Source organism: Octodon degus, unplaced genomic scaffold (genome assembly GCF_000260255.1).
Source record: "Octodon degus isolate 3935 unplaced genomic scaffold, OctDeg1.0 scaffold00155, whole genome shotgun sequence".
Classification (NCBI taxonomy): domain Eukaryota; kingdom Metazoa; phylum Chordata; class Mammalia; order Rodentia; family Octodontidae; genus Octodon; species Octodon degus.
In genome coordinates, this window is record NW_004524731.1 from 4,328,611 (window position 1) to 4,345,124 (window position 16,514).

Below are 16,514 nucleotides of genomic sequence, written 5' to 3' on the forward strand. Positions count from 1 at the left end.
GTGTTTGTAAATAGGATATCATGTCTGCATCTTGTACAACAAATAACCACTAGGAAGGCAGTATGCAATGTGTTAATTATTGAAACTGTCCTACTAATTTGATTTGAAATTGTCTCATTGCTATTTGTTTCTCAATAAAATTATGGAAAAAATAAAGTAAAATTGTAGTCTGCAGCAGGCTTGTATGGCTCTGCTGTGGCTCTGACACCCCAGACATAGCTTCTCCGTGGAGTCCGCCCTTGGGTGGGGTATGCAGATTACCCAGTCCACAGTTTGTGGTCTGAACACTAGTACTGAATATGAAGGACAAGGACTTAAAATTGTTAATTTCAAAACCTTTTCTGGGGGCTGGTGAGATGGCTCAGTGGTCTAAAGCACCTATTTAAAACAAGCTTAGCTAAAGCACAGGTGACCACGGTTCAATCCCCCAGCACCACATGCCAGCCAGCCCCCGCCCCCTGGTGGGCTGAGCTGAGCTGGCCACACACACACACACACACACACACACACACACACGCATAAATAAAAAATTAAAAAAAAAAAACCTTTTCTGGATCAAGTGCATTTGTGTTGGGATGAGCCTCTTGAGAGTGGCCCAAGCTACTCTCTCTCTCTCCCTTCCCACCCTCCTCCCTCCTCTTAGTAGACAGGTTTGCATTACAACAGTGTTTTCAGTGACTTTTCCCCCCTGCACCTCACTTTGAGAGAGCCCTTCCTCTCACTCTTCTGTGCTCTTGCATGGTCTTGTAGTAAAAGCGGAAGTGCACGTCTGCTGGGGCTGTGCCTCTGATGAAGGTCTTTTGCTGACTCCTCCCTGCCTATCTCATTTTCTGACAGTTTACTTATAAAATACCAGACTTGATGCTGTAAGGGCACTGCTGGTCTTGGTTTTTTGCCCCTTGCATTACCCATTTTCTGATGCTATAAGGGCATACCGGAGGCAGGCTAACTTTGTTAAGAAAGGAGTTTTATTTAGCTAACAGTTTTGGAGCCAGAGCCCAGCCACACAGTGCTAGACCTGGTGTGGACCTCCTGGCTGTGTTGTTCCTCACAGAAGCCACCATGTTCAGAGTCTGTTAGTGAAGACATGACCACGTAGAGAAAGGAAGCCACGGACCATGAAGGCCTGTTACTTCTTTGGATGCTTTCCCAGGAACTGGCTAGAGTTCCATGAGAACTGCTTCATCCGTTCCCGGGCAGGTTGCTTGGTGACCTCCCACTGGCTCCAGCTCTTCAAGGTCCCTGAATCTCTTGACGCTGCCACCCTGGAGCCTGTGTTCCCAGCACATGAGCCCTAGGGACAAATAGCATCCAGCACATGAGCCCTGGGGACAAACTGCATCCAGCCAGAGCACATTTTAGGGAATTCACTCCTTATGTTCAAGGCCTCCAAGTCAGGAAGTTGCAGAGCAAGGCCAGGAGGACAGACTGAGAGCACAGAGGCTCCGAGCTCCTCTCATGCTGATGGCAGTGGCTCTCCATGCCAGGAGGCCCACGGGGAGATGCATGTAGTGGTGGTGGAGCTGGCGTCCTATCCCTCAGCTTCCCTCCTAGAGTTAAATGTGGCCCGCACAGCGCTGGCTCCCTTGAACACAGCCTCCACAAAGTGGATCCCCTTGGAGCAGAACCTCCATTTTTCATTATTCTAACAAATTTCTGTTGCACCCTCAAAATTTTGAAAATGTGTGTAGTTAATGCCACACAGAAGTCCTACAAGAATAAACCTGCATCCATCCCTCTTGTTCCTTTTCAGCTGTATCCTGCGGCATTCCGGAGTCCCCAGGAAATGGCTCATTCACAGGCAATGAGTTCACGCTGGACAGCAAAGTCACCTATGAGTGTAATGAGGGCTTCAAGCTAGAAGCCAGCCAGCAAGCCAGCGCAGTGTGCCGGGAGGACGGCTCATGGAGTAACAGAGGGCAGCCACCTGCGTGCAGACGTAAGTGTTGGCGATATCCACCCATCCTTGTAGACTGAGCGGGAGCTGAGTGTCTAAGGCAGGCTCCAGCAAAGGCCCCTGCCACACGGTGGGCGTGTGATCTGTCTTGTCACAATAAAAATGAAGCCAAATATTCCATCACAGCCCTGAACGTGAGCTGTGCTCTCTGGAGAGTAGGCTGGGGTCTCTGCAGCCCACAGGCACATCCAGCAGGCCTGGTTTTGGGTGTACATGCTTGGGAGGGGGGCAGGGATGCCATCTGGGGACACTGAGGCACAAGGCCAGCGAAGGCCCTCACATGATATGCCAGTATGCCTTTCGTCCCCGTGTGGGTCTGAGCTTTCTGAATCAAAGGCAATGCTGACTTTTTGGGAATATTACATACTGTGCCCAACTTCGGGGTGCGGAGCACAGCTCGGAGTGCTTGTGAAGTGGGCTGGGGTTTTAGAAGCTGTCAACAGTGTGCAGCAATACGCGAACAAGGGCAGAAAGTCTGGTCCGACATAAAGCTTTCGTCTCAAACTGTCATCAGGTTTATCATAAACCACATAGAGAAAGCACACACGTGCACACACACGCATACACAAGTCATGCACAAGCACAGAACAGCACCAAATAACAAGCTTCGCAAGATGTTTGATGTTTAAAGGAAGACTTAACGTGGAAGTGACCCGTTCTTCCCGAGCACCCAAGCTGACACTACCTGACGTTTCCATCTGTACACTGCTGTTGCTGCCCTAATGTGAGCCACAGACATCCAAGCAATATTGAATTACAAAATTTGTTTCTCTTGCGCTGGTGAGATAGCTCTGTGGACTATGCACCTGCTTAGGTAAGCACAGGGACCAGGGTTCGATCCCCAGCACCACATGTGGCTCAGGCCCTACCGCAGGGAGCGCTCAGTCACCAAGACTGGGCACGGTGGCACATACCTGTAATCCCTTCACAAGAGAGGGGCTGAAACAGAAGGATCACTAGGAGTCCCAGCTGCGTAGTGAGACCCTGTACCAAATACGTAAAATAAATTAAAATAAAATAAAATTTGTTTCTGTTTGCATTTTGGTCATATTAAAAATGTTGAACATTTTGATATGAGGATATAAATATTTATAGAAAAGAGCTTATGTTCCTCATTTTTTTCCTTTTGTAATATTCTAATTGCTTTTTTAAAAAAATGTATTTGGTACAGGGTCTCACGCAGTTCGGATTCATAGTAACCCTCCTGTTTGTAGCCTCGCGAGCCCTGGGATTTCAGGCATCTGCCACCACGCCCTGTCTCGGTGGCTGAGCACACCCTGGCTGGGGCCAGGCTGGAGCGACATGTGGTGCTGGGGCTCAAACCGTGGTCCCTGCACTCGCCTAAGCTGGTGCTTAGTCCGCTGAGCTGTTTCACCAGCCCTTATTACATTTTGGGGAGTCATTGTGCAATGTTTAAAAGGCATTAATATTTTTGGTTATTTTTATGAAGGTGCCACTTTATAACAACTAAATAATCCCATCAGAAGCCACGTCAATGAGATACTAGCTTCGCTGTTTTCTTAATTTTATTTCAATCCTTGAAAATGTCCTCCAGAAGCAAGACCTTGACCCAAGGGCTGTCATGCTGCCCTGCACGTTGCCCTAGGCTGCTGTGCGTGACACTGCATGGGCGCCGGTGTCCTGTGTGGAGTCTGGGGGTCACCAGGGACCTCACCTGCTGGTTAGAAGTGTCCCCCACCCTGGGAGAGCCGATGAGCTCATCTGTAAACCTCATGAACCCTGAAATCATGTGAAGCTGATGACCGCCCAGAGGGGACAGCTGTGCATGCGCAGAGTGGGAGTGGGCTTCTGCGGTCTCTCGTTTTTAGTCCTGTACCCCTTTCATTATGCTACTATCTGTCTTCCTGTTTATGCATGAAAATCCTCCAGGGAGCTTTATTTTTTTCTTTTTTACCATAATATATATTGAGAAATAAATAGCAATGAGACAGTTTCAAACCAAATTGGTAGGACAGTTCCAATAATTAACACATTGCATACTGCCTTCCTAGTGGTTATTTGCTGTACAAGATGCAGACATGATATCCTATTTACAAACACTATGAGAACAAATCCCTCTATTCCTTGAATTAAGAGATGTAGCTGAATATCTATCCTAACCATTTTGAATACACAGATACAAAATGGACATTCATCTATATCCCCTTTTTTTTGTTTAGTTCCATCATTGAAATATTATACATGTATGAACTTAGCAAAATATTCCCAAGTAGTCCAGTAGTCCATAATAGTATTGGGTCTTGCGCTTGACTGGCGATGTCAGAAGCTGTTGACCTGAGTCCCCTACAGCTCAACATAACACCATGGCTTTACTTCTAGTATTTTGTTTTTATACTTTTCTGGGGGATGGTTAAGACCAAGGTAAAGCAGGACCTGTGCCACAAGAGTTGTAGCTTTTGGGTCTGATAAGGTCAGTCAAATCCCCTCAGGATTTATCCTGAGATCCTGTACCTCAGATTGTAGATCTCTTGTCAGTGTCAGCCATGTGGACGAGTCACGGTCATTGCTTGGCCAGTTTGCTGTCTGTGAAAGCCTGGGAGAATGTTTTCTCTCCATGGGACTCTCCTTAGGCACAGTCCACATCATTGATCACTTTCCTCTTTGGCCCCATAATCTCCTTGGTCAGAACATTTGGGACACTACTGCCGAGTTACGTGACGTTACGGTGCAGGTTCTCCTGCATCCTGCAGCTCTAGAAGCAACACTGAAGCCCAGCACCGGTGCTCACGGGCTCCATGCCATTCTGGCCTGGGCAGAGCCCACACTTCTGGGTGACTCAGCATGTTTTGCAGGTTTTGGTCCTGCACCTGGCCTGTCATGTGTCCTGGCTCTCAGCTGAGACCCACTGTAGACTCCTGTACTGCGGGAGAAACTACTTCCTGGCGGTGTACACTCTGTGCTTTGGTTTTTGTTTTTCTTTTGGTGGAGCCAGGGATTGAACTCAGGCCCTTGTGCTTGCCAGGGAAGTGCTTATTCTATTGAGCCATCTCCCCAGCCTTGCTCTGTGCTTTGGCCAAGCACGTAAAGACTTGTGTTTGTCTCCAGCTTCGTGCAGGTCTCTGCCCTGCTGTAAGGGTCTCCTGGGCTCCGCCTGCGGCTCCCTCCTCCACATCAATGCCATGAGCACGTGGCCATGGACCCCAGGCTCTGGCCTGTGCCCAAAGGGTGTAGGTGTAGCACCATCCAGGATGCCCCTTTTCCAGTTGGCTTCTTCGCCTAGCTGTATGCACCTGCAGTCCCTCCGCATATTCACGTGCTGAATGGCCCATCCTTTTGCATTCTGAGGCATATTCCAGGGACTGGAAAGACGGAGATTATTTACCCCGTCACTGACTCAGGGACCTGCCTCTTAGCTGCCTCCAGGTTTGGGCACTTAGGAACAATTCTGCTATAAACTTCAGTGTGTGAGTTTACATGTAGAGTTTTGCTTTTAACTCATTGGCATGAGTACCACAGTGTGACTGCTGGCTCCTCAGTGAGAGTGATTTCAGCCCTGAAAACAGCCCTGATGGCCGCAAAGCAGCACCAAGCTCTCTGCACCCTCCTGCTGCATGTTCGGACAGTGTCAGGGCTGGCAGGGCTGCCTGTCGTTGGCCATTTTTTCTGGGTGAGACAGAATCTCAGTGTTGTTTTAATTTGCATTTCTCAAATGACCAGTGATGTTTGTAGAAGCAGTGCTGGCTCGCTGTTTCCTCTGGCGTTTCCCCGACCACCTCAGGTGGGGTGTCTCTCCACACCTTGGTCTGCACCTGCGTCCTCCTTGGCCAGATGAGCGAGCTGCCTGGTGGGGTCTGTCCACGGTCTTAGCCAGGTGCTTCTTTTCTTAGGGGTGAGTTTGAAGAGCGGTTGGTGCCCTTGAGGTTGCAGTCCTGAACCAGCTGCAAGGTTTGCAAATATTTTCTCTCAGTGAGAAGCTCGTTGTTGTAATCTTTAGCAGTGCCCTCATGGGGCAGGAGTTATTCATTTTAATGTAGTAGAGACAATCAACATTTTCTTAGGGTTGGTGCAAGACCCCAGACCATCTAGCGTTTCTGTAGTGCCCTCTAAGGTATTCACTCATGCACCCCTGCACTGTGGCTCATGCGTGGCTGTCCCTCACTCTGAGTTCATCTTCACGGAGGCTGTAAGATCGGGGCCCAGCTCTGTCTTTGCTGTACACCCGATTGCAGCAGGGCAGCCTGTCTCTTCCCGGCCATTGCCCTGGTCCTTGGTCAAAGAGCAGGCAGTCGGGTTTGGGGTCTGCTCTGGGCTCGGGCTCTCGGCTCTGCGGCACCGACCTGGGTGTCCGTTCTTTTGCCAGCATCACAGTCTTCAGATGTCCATTTTTATGTGACTAGAATAGAAAGTATAAATGACACTTCGCAAAGTAGTTAATATGAGTTCAATAATTCAGAAACTGAAAGGAAGAATTTTTTCAGTGTTCTACAAAACGAGTTTTGAGGTATTTGTAAACATTTATAGGGACCGATTTTATTTACTAAAAATGCCCTTACTGACATAGAGATAGTAGAATGGTTATTTTTGTATCTTTAAATTTTATTTTATTCTATTTTGAAGAGTGAAAACAGGAGCAAAAACAAATAGAAAAAAAAAGCCACGTCTTCCTTACCTGTTCTCCAGTTGACGGGCGTCTGTGTTGCGTCCAGGACGGAGCTGTAACAGGGTGCACTGCTGTAAGCACCGATGTACACCTCACTGTGGGTATGAGTTTTTCAGTCCTTCTGGGAAAATGCTCATAAGGGAGCAGCTGGCTTGGATGGAGCTCCAGCCCTGGCTTTGCAAGGGATCTCCACACTGATTTCCGCAGCGGTTGCACCAGCCTGCGCCCCCACCAGCAGTGGAGAAGCGCTCCTTTTCCCCACAGCCTCTCCAGCACTTGCTGTTGGCTGACTTCTTGACATTAGCCATTTTTTCTGAGGTGAGATGGAATCTCAGTGTTGTTTGAATGTGCGTTTCTCAGATGACTGACGATGTTGAACATTTTTCCATGTATTTACTTGCCACGTGTATTTCTTCCTCTGAGAAGTGTATATTCCTCTCAGGTGCCTAGTTTTAGATTAAGCCCAAAATTAAACTTTGGGGAGCTGACATTTCTAAATTCTTAATATGTTCTAGATAGAAGGCCTTTGTCTGACGGACAGTAAGCTATAATTTTTCCTAATGTGTGGATATTTCTACACAATGGAGTATTTTCAGCTATAAAACAGGATAAATTTGAGTCTTTTTTCAGTAAATGGATGTAACTAGAGAACATACTTGTAAGTGAAATAAATCAGACAGGCATGTGCAGACATCATATTGTCTCCTTAGTGTGAGAACTTGAAAGAGAAGAATAGAATCTGAAGGGTGCGGCAGACACTGGAGGAAGGGAATGAACTTAACCAAAAGGAAAGAGTTACTGGGAGGAGGAGGAGGATGGGAGAGGGAGTGGGAGAGAGTTATGCATGTGCGTAAGCAGGAGGGTCTGGACAACTGTGCTGTGCTTTTCTGCTGGGCTGTGGAAAGAGGCAGTTAATGCTTTAATTTGTTTCATCTCCTTTTTTCAATTGTTTCTCCTTTTAGTCTTCTTAATTTCTTATACATTTCTTTTTTCTTTCTTCTTTCAATTTTACATGCATATATCCAATAATATGAATAACTGGCTGGAAAATAACTATATGTTACAACAAATATTTTGAAATTCATATCACTTTGTTAAGTGAAAATCTGTATCTCTTATAATTTTTTGTTTCAATTCTAATTTGTACTCTCTTTAAAAAACAAAACAGGGGCCAGGGAGATAGCTCAGTAGAATAAGCGCCTGTCTGGCAAGTGCTGGGTCTTGAGTTCAATCCTCAGTACCACACACACAAAAAAATAAAAATAAATAAATAAATAGAAAAAAATGACAGAAACAGGTAACATGTATAATTCATATGTTACAGATTTTCAAAACAGCAATAACTAATTAGCAATCATTGTTATATTATCTATGTTATATTATCTATTTTTTAACATCAAAACTTGCTCAAATTAACAGATACAAATTATGCAAGATTGGACAAATAATTGATTATCAAAGCTTGCTTTTAAAATCTTAATTTTTTGTCTTTTTAAAAAATTTCTTTTAATCACTCAGAAAAAAGACTTCTGCCTAAATTATATAAAGAACTAAAAAAATTCAGCCTCCAAAATTCAAAGACCCATTCTAAAAGTGGGCTTCTGAAATGAATACACACTTCTCAAAGGAAGAAATACAAGTGGCAAATCAACACATGAAGAAATGTTTCACAGCACTGGCCATTTGAAAAATGCAAAATATTTCTCTATCTTTAAAGCAACAACAAATCATTTTCCTGAAAATAACCCAGAAATGCCCCGTTTCAGGACATTGAGCATTCCTCAGGGCAGCATTGTCCTGCACCGTGTAAAGGATGCTGCAGCACGTGCCCTCCACGTCTCAGGTTAGCCATGGGAGCACAGCCTCCCTTCTGCACTGTGATGTCGGTTTGCTTGTAAATATATGCACTCGGGACCAAACTCCGTCAAAACACGCGCATGGTGGGCCAAGGAGATAGCTCAGCTGTCTATGCACCTGCCTGGAAAGCACAAAGACCCAGGTTCAATGCTGTGCCCCTCTAGAACCAGGTGTGGTGGCACACTCCTGTAATCCCAGCACTGGAGAGGCTGAGACAAGAGGAACACTATCAGTCCCAGCTGTCTAGCAAGACCCTGTACAAAATAGAGAGATAGACAGACAGACAGACTGATTGATTTTGAAAAATTTAAAACATGCACAAACATCTTTTCATGTTTATATGAACTACATCCGTGTTAAACCCACAGATACCTGGGTTAGGCAGTTACGCACCTTACAACTTGCAGCTCTGTGTTAGAGCTGGTCTCTAAATGTTCTTTCATGTAATTTTCATCTATCACAGAATTGCAGTACAAAGAGCCCGCTGTGAAATGTTGTGGGGAGAGAGACCAGCCTCACTTTACACAGTGGGTTGGTGACAGAGGAGGGGAAAGGCCAAGAGACAAAGCACAAGGCATAGAGCACAGGAGGTGAAATCTCAGCAGGAAGTGTAACGTAGAGGAGGCAGCAGGAGTGAGCAGCCCAGGACAGTGTGGACAGCTGGGGCTGAGCAGGCTGTGGTGTATTCTTAACCATGTAAGAGTCACATCTGGAGGTGTGGTGCTGAGTATGGGCTGCACGCCCTCGGTCAGAAGGCTGCACTGCTCGGCTCCTGCACAACCCACCGCGAGGAAGGCGCTGCTTCCACTCTAACTGCTTCAGTAAAAACAAGTGGCTGAGCCATACAGAGCCTTTAATTGTGGCCGCATAGATTTGGTTAGTGCTATTTAAACTCGTGGAGAAGCATTGGGAGCCTCCTGTTGCCGTGGGCCAGGGTGGGTGGAAACAGTGTGGCTCTGGACACCAGCTGTGGGCAGGAAGGAAACACAGCAGTGGTGTAACAGCCACAGGCCTTTGGCCTCTGCCTGGAGCTCACTGCACACGACAGAGTGAGCATCGGCAGGGTGGTCTCAGGCACCACAGCGCAGTGTGCACCAAACACTGTGCCTGGGCATCTGCCACATAGTGTCGAGAGCAAAGCAGGAGTGCTCCTTGGGGACTTACTGGCCCTGGGGGCAGAGGAGGTGTGCTAGGCCTGCTGTCTGACACTGGGGTGGGGCGTTGTGGCCAGTTCTCCCTCAGGCCTGTTTCACTGCTGTGGAGTGTGAGTTAAGGCTCTGCTCCCCTGAGTGCCCATGGGCGCCGTCCATTTGGCTGACTGGTCTCCTAGTAACTGAACACAGCATAAGAGGGATAGCATGCAGGGTCTTCTAGCTCCAAGAATGCCCAGAGAAGTGGGCCCTGTGTAGGATCCAGTCGGAAGCAGGCAAACAGAAGCCAGGCTGCAGTGTGAGAAGGTTCTGCAGCTCCTGCCAGGGGCAGAAGGGACACAGGAGCTCGAGTCTGGACTGTCTCCTCAGACCTCTCTCAGGAGCACCCCCCGGAGCTCTGCAGCCTGGGTGCTGGAGCGGCTCGGGCCACCTCCCACCCGCTCGGCTGACAGCCCCTGCTGAGGCGCCTGCTCCCACACTGTCTCCCAGCAAGAGCCAGGCGCACTCTGAGCACTTCAGTCACAGCAGGAAACCCACCTGCTGGGAGCCCCCCAAGAGCTCTTACAGCATTCAGAGTTTCCAATCGAAAGTGAGATGATTTCTCCAAAAAAGACTGTCAGTGTTATGGAGAAGCAGACTTGGCGCCCCGCTGTCGGCATAGGATGCACACCACACCCACACCCCACTACTTCCAGTCGTGGTTCCAGGAGCTGACAGAAATTCACACATATGATTGTCCTGATTGTGTAAGCAGGAGCCAGGAGGACAGGTGGAGCCAGTTGGTGAGGGCCACAGATGTCCCAGACTTTGCTCCAGGGAGCCCTGAGAAGAATCGTGTTTCTAATTCTGAGACCACATGGCCGCGGGTAGTTGATGACCCTAGGCTTTCCGTGTCTGGTGAGCCTCTCTTGTGTCCTGGTCCGGGGCCACTGGGCACCCAACAGCTGTGAGCCACCTCCAACTTCCAAAATGAGAGGCCTTCTGCAGTTCAGGGGCATATGTGACACCGATTAAGAGGGCTGTCTGGTGCTGGTTAAAATACTGTAAGGTAGCACATATGGGAGTTCAGCTTCCATGTATATTCCAATGTGTTTGAAAATACACGTCTTTAGCTCCAGTTACTTTAAAATTATGTGACAATACAGATGCCCCTGTATCTGCGTGTCCTCAGATGCGGTGCAGTCTCCGAAGCACAGGGGCCAAGCTCCGGCGTGCAGCTTCAAACACTGCCGCTCACCACTGTTTATTCAGTAATTATGCTGTCTGGGCCTGACTAGTGCCCCAGAGATGGTCTGTGGGGCACGGGGGATGGCTGCAGGCTACACATGCACACTACGGCTCTGCTGATGGGGGGCTGGGCCGCTTGCAGAGTTTGGTATTCGTGGGGGCCTGAAACCAAGCCCCGAGAGATGCACACACACATAACACGTGCATCGCGTCCTTGTGGTCTTCCGCTCTGCAGTATTTACAGCCATGAAGCCATTACTCATACGGAACTACTTCCCAGTGAAGAAGTTATAGTAAGCTCAGTCACAAGGTTATTCAACAGCAAAAAGTCGATTTGAATGTAAAAGCTTATTTTGGTGCTGTTTCTCACTCATTAACAAAGTAAACACATTTTATTGAAAAACGTAGCAAATCAGCTGTAAACTTTCTTGAATATCACTTTGAATATATCAAACTTCTCCACAGTTTTTCCTCTCCATTGTTCACTGCACTTTTTAGAAGGTAAATATGAACAGTTGGCTAAAATTCCTTAGTTTTAAAGGCTGGAAAAGCTAATGACTTTTTGTTTGGGTGCAAGTTGTTTGCTTTACTTCATTTAAACTCAGTAAAGTGTATACAGTCAACCCCAAACTCACAGCCAGAGAACTGTTTCCTTAGTGGTTTCTGAAACCTCCATTTCCCCACCGTTGACTCTCTCGCTTGCTGTGCTGGCACACGGAGCTCCAGCTGTCCCTGGCGGCTGCCGTAATGCGCAGGTCAGTACACTGTGTTGCAGGAGGCGGCAAATACTTCAGCTTTGATATAGTGTGTGCATGTGCTAAGTAAAGTCAGTTCATTCCACCCTCAGGCTGTTAAATAAATACCAGTGTTTTGCTTAGCATTCTGCCTGCACTAGGACGAGCCACCCAGGCAGATGTTTAAGGCTCCTTTTCTTCATTTTAATTATTTCCTGAGATTGAGCTCAGCAGATGTGATTCATGCCTGTGCCCTAAGTGAGAGCTGTTGGCATGAATGAGGTGAGCACAGTGTTTGACAAAACGATGACTGGGTACGTAACATGTGCTGGACTTAGGAAGAAGGAAACCTCTAGGCTAAGTATCTGGTAGTAAACTGTAAACTCTACTCTCAGTAGAAGAGTGATTTTTTTTTCCGGTCAAAGCCATTAGCCATCAGCCGTCTGTGTAGACCTCCTGTGTGCCAGGCCGTGCATTCTTATGCGGTGAGGCAAGGTGCAGATGCACTCTAGGCAGGTACAGCAAGCTGCAGGCACCCATGATGGCTTCATGGCTGTAAATACTGCAGAGCGGAAGACCACAAGGACGCGATGCACGTGTTACGTGTGCGTGCATCTCTCGGGGCTTGGTTTCATGAATACCAAACTCTGCAAGTGGCTTGGCCCCCCATCAGCAGAGCCGTAGTGTGCATGTGTAGCCTGCAGCCATCCGCCGTGCCCCACAGACCATCTCTGGGGCACTAGTCAGGCCCAGACAGCGTAATTACTGAATAAACAGTGGTGAGTTGGAAGTGTTTGAAGCTGCGCGCCAGAGCTTGGCGCCCTGTGCTTCGGAGACTGCACCACACAGAAGGATCTCAGAGAACTCATGCTGTGCCTGGACTGTGTCTTGCCTGGACCTTTGAGGGTAGAAGGCCAACTTATAAACAGCTAGACTACTGACTGTGCTAGAGAGTGAGCCCACGATGCACGTGTACTCATTAAACAGAGCTAGATACAGGGGCATCTGTATTTTCACATAACAACAGGATGCTGCTCTATGTTTCCTTCTGTGTAGGAGTTCTTTAAGCAAATATCCCTGAGGCACTCTTGATTCCTTTCTCAAGGTGTGACAGTGCTGTCCCAAGCCAGGAGCTGCCAGCCTCCATCACCAGGGCGGACGCTTGCACCAAAGAATGTAGCCTGATGCTACACTTACTATCATGCCTTAAATAACCTGAGTTTAGAACAAAATTAAGTACTGCTAGAAGGACTCCTCCAAGCTGTGCATTTTCACACTAGCAGCTTCTCCAGCATGCTCATAATACCGTGTGGGCTCCTTCCACTTGGGCTTCAAGAAAGTGACACAGATCACACAGAACCTGCTGATTCTGCACCGCTTTCAGATGGCAAGATCAGTTCTAAATGTCAGAGAGCTACGTCAGCAAGGAGTTCATGTGTTCATTAAATAGACGCTTCTTTCGATGACTGTATCTGTGCCGTCACTGCTGGCCAAGGTCCATCCAGGAACAATGATCAGCTCCTGCCCAGCCCAGAAGTAGAGATCTCTGTGTGGTCAGGCTGCGCCTCAGGGTGGTTTCACTGTCTCTGCAGTTTCCAGGAACTTGGGGTCCTTCCAGCCAGTGCGGTAGGAACAGCCCAGGCAGAGAACCACAGGACAGGGGCGTCCCCGGCCGGCCCTGGTGCCAGGCCTCTGTGGTCGCCACGCGCCCCTGCTGCACGGCCACGCTCGCTGCGGAGCTTGCCTCCATGTGCCTCATGCTCCCTCAGTTCCTTTTCCCCGCCAGTGGATCAAATGAATGCTGAATGTGTTCAGGTTGTTTTTTCTTAAGTTACTGCAGTGCAGCATGCACTGCTGTAAATGCCCTCAGATGTCTCCCCCTCGTTTCCACCTCTCCTCCCGTCATCCTCGCTGCCCTCTGCAGCCGCTGCAAGCCTCTTCTATGAGGTCTTCCACTGCGCTGCCCTGGCTGCAGGCAGTCCGGAGTGGATGCAAGGCCTTCCTGTCCATGGCGCTTGACGTCAGGGCGTGGGAGTTGTGCTTGCCAGACATGGTGAGGAGTGTGTGTGACCAGCTGAAGGTGCTCACGAATATGATGGATATTTAATCTTAAACTTCAGGACAGTATGAGACACTTTGCCATTAACCCCCCTCAGAACACTCAAGGGCTCGGCTTTGAGCACACTTACTCCATCATCCTTGGTGAGGTGTCTTTTCCTATGATAGATTTTTAAATTTAACTTCCAATATATCTTTCAGTTATTCTTGTAATTATCCTGTTTTGATGAATGTCATGCAATAAAAATCCCCCAATAAAGTAAGATGCTTGATGTCATGTTTATTACCTACTGACACTCCTCAATGTGAAACAGATGGATAGATAGATAGGCGTGCATCCCACCTGCCCTTTCTGTTCTCACTGTCTCTGTCTCTATCTCTGTCTTTCTCTCCCTTCCTTCGTACTGCTGTCTGGGAAGAAATATAAATGCTAGGACCATGACGGGAGCATTCCTGTCTCTAAGTCATGTGTGGCCTGGCCAGATAGTTCAGCAGACTAAGGCACCTGCTTGGGCAGAGCCCAGCAGCTGAGCTTTGATCCCGGCATTCCCTGCCAGCCCCTCTCCCAGGACGCTCCAAGATGGCGCACGCTCATAATTCCAGAGCATGGTAGGCTAAAAACAGGAGGCTCACTATGAGTCTGAACTGTGCAGTGAGACCCTGTAGATCCTGTGGACCCTGTACTAAATACATAAAAGTAAATAAATAAAAATAAGAATAAATCATGTCTCCTTAAAGCTGGAGCTCACTCGCTGGCCAAAGCCGAGCTCATGGGCAAGTCAAGCAGTGAAGGTCCCAGCTCACTTCTGGAGGCGCATGTGTTGTTGAAATAAAAGGCTTTTGATTTGAAATATGCCCTGAGTTCCAATGGAATAGCAGAGTAAGAGGGCAAAGGACTTTTTAGAAAAGGCAGTCTTGCTGGAAACTCAGAAAGTATCCTGACCACAGAAAGGCGCTGTTTACCTTGTTAGGTAAAGCACTTGCATGCCCACATAACTTAGATAACTACCTAAAATCACCCAAGAGGAATAGGTGTAAGAATTTTAATTACCACTCTTCGCAAATTTTAAACTAATTGATTTTCTGTTGTAACGCCAAAAAGCCTTCTTCTTTATCTGTACTTGGGACTGCTAAATTACCACGCGGGGCTAGATGAGGATTTTGTAGCGTTTTGAGGATGGCTGGTCCATTGTCCTGGGCTTGAGTGAAATGCATTCCTACCATTCTGGAAAGAAGCAAAACAAAACAAAAAACATAAGTGTAGGTTTTAGCTGATTCTCCCAGGATGCAGAAGTGAGCCTCGGGTCGGTCCCAAGAACGGCTGGGCCTGCCGGAGCCTCGGGTCGGTTCCCAGGACAGCGGGCCCTGCTGTCTCGCAGGAGTGAGCTCCCCCTGGGAGAAGCGGCTCTGGGTGCGACTCGTCACATTCATTTCCAGTCTTACCATCCCGGCACACCGATGCACACCCGCTGGGCACCATGGCTCACACGGGCGTGGGGCGGCTTACACCTGCGCTGCCCGGCAAGCTGCCGCTGCGCCAGGTCTTTGCTGAGATCTTGGTAGCAATAGCAGTGCAGCGCGACTAGGTGTGAGCCTATGCTGGTCACATGGACATGTGCAGTGTGTGTGTGTATGTGTCTGTGTGTGTGTGCTAAAACGGAAGGGACGAGGGAACCTCCAAACTGGATTTCAGTTTCACGGTCACTACTCCCGGCTTATCAGAAGCTGAGACAGATGTGTGGTGCGGTCTCACACACACGTGCACACTTTCTGGATGGAGAGGCCCCTCTCCCCTGGGTGGGAGAGGCTACCCTTGTGCAGCAGTCCGCCTCCACAGCCACCTCGTCCTCCTTGGTGGTCACTTACTGTACAGTGCGGGCCGTGGCCAAGGGTCCTGTGTTGGGCAGTGCCCCAGCGCCCACCTGCCACAAGGCCCCCAACCCCAAGGGCCCCAACCCTCAAGACCCCACCCCTAGGCCCCACCCGTAGGCCCTACCCCCCAAGGCCCACCTCCCAGACTCTGCTGATACTCCTGTTCTTTTCCAGCCGTGCCCTGCCCCAGCATCGAGGCGCAGCTGTCTGAACACGTCCTCTGGAAATTGGTGTCCGGGCAGCCGAATGAGTACGGAGCCCAGGTCCTGCTGAGCTGCAGCCCAGGTTACTACTTAGAGGGCCGCAGGCTGCTCCAGTGCCAGGCCAACGGGACCTGGAGCTTGGGAGATGAGCGGCCCCGCTGCAAAGGTGAGTGGGGCCGTGTCAGGCCCGGGTGCACCGAACCCCCAAGGGCCCACTGTGGGCAAGACCACCTCCCAGAGGCCTGGAGACCAAGCACATCCTGGGTGTCCTGGTTGTGCAGAGTCAGTTGCGGTGGCTTCCTGGGTGTGCAATTGTGAGTGCTTTGTGCTCCTTGTTAGGGATTCTGTTCTATAAACTGCAGGCTCTTAGAAGACTCAAGTATTTCGTAGCAGCTCAGCTTTGAATCAAAACTCATGTTCAGCAAGAGAACCTTCTCCCGCGCTGAAATCTCCCTGGGATCCGGGAGTCACGATTTGTGCTGAGCCCGCTGACCTCTCACAGGGCTGTCTTGAAAAGAGAGTGTATTATTCTCTCTAGGACAAGATAAGCCAGTCAGGCAGTGAGTGAGCCTCGTAATAAATATGAATAAATAGAAAGTAAGACAATGAGGGCATTGTTCCGAGCACTGTCTGATTCGGGCATCTTTAATGTAAGACCTTTAGTTGATTGTTGGCAGAAAATTGTCATGAACAAAGACAAGACACGGGAACAGCAGGAGATTCGTAAGACACACAGCTTGGTAAGAAAAGACAAGAGTGGGGCAGGAAGAGAGCAGTGGACCGGGTGCCTGGCACCCTCAGACGGCAGTGGACCGGGTGCCTGGCACCCTCAGA

General features: G+C 48.8%; 1 protein-coding gene across 1 annotated transcript in view; it reads left to right on the top strand.

The window, feature by feature from the left end:
- The window catches only part of Csmd1 (CUB and Sushi multiple domains 1), a 1,642,653-nt gene that overhangs the window by 1,563,654 nt on the left and 62,485 nt on the right, over positions 1-16,514 (top strand). Inside the window, exons 52-53 of the mRNA XM_012517218.2 lie at positions 1,754-1,939; positions 15,652-15,846. Of these exons, the coding sequence (XP_012372672.2) occupies positions 1,754-1,939; positions 15,652-15,846 (381 nt within the window). The remainder of the gene's footprint in view (positions 1-1,753; positions 1,940-15,651; positions 15,847-16,514) is intronic.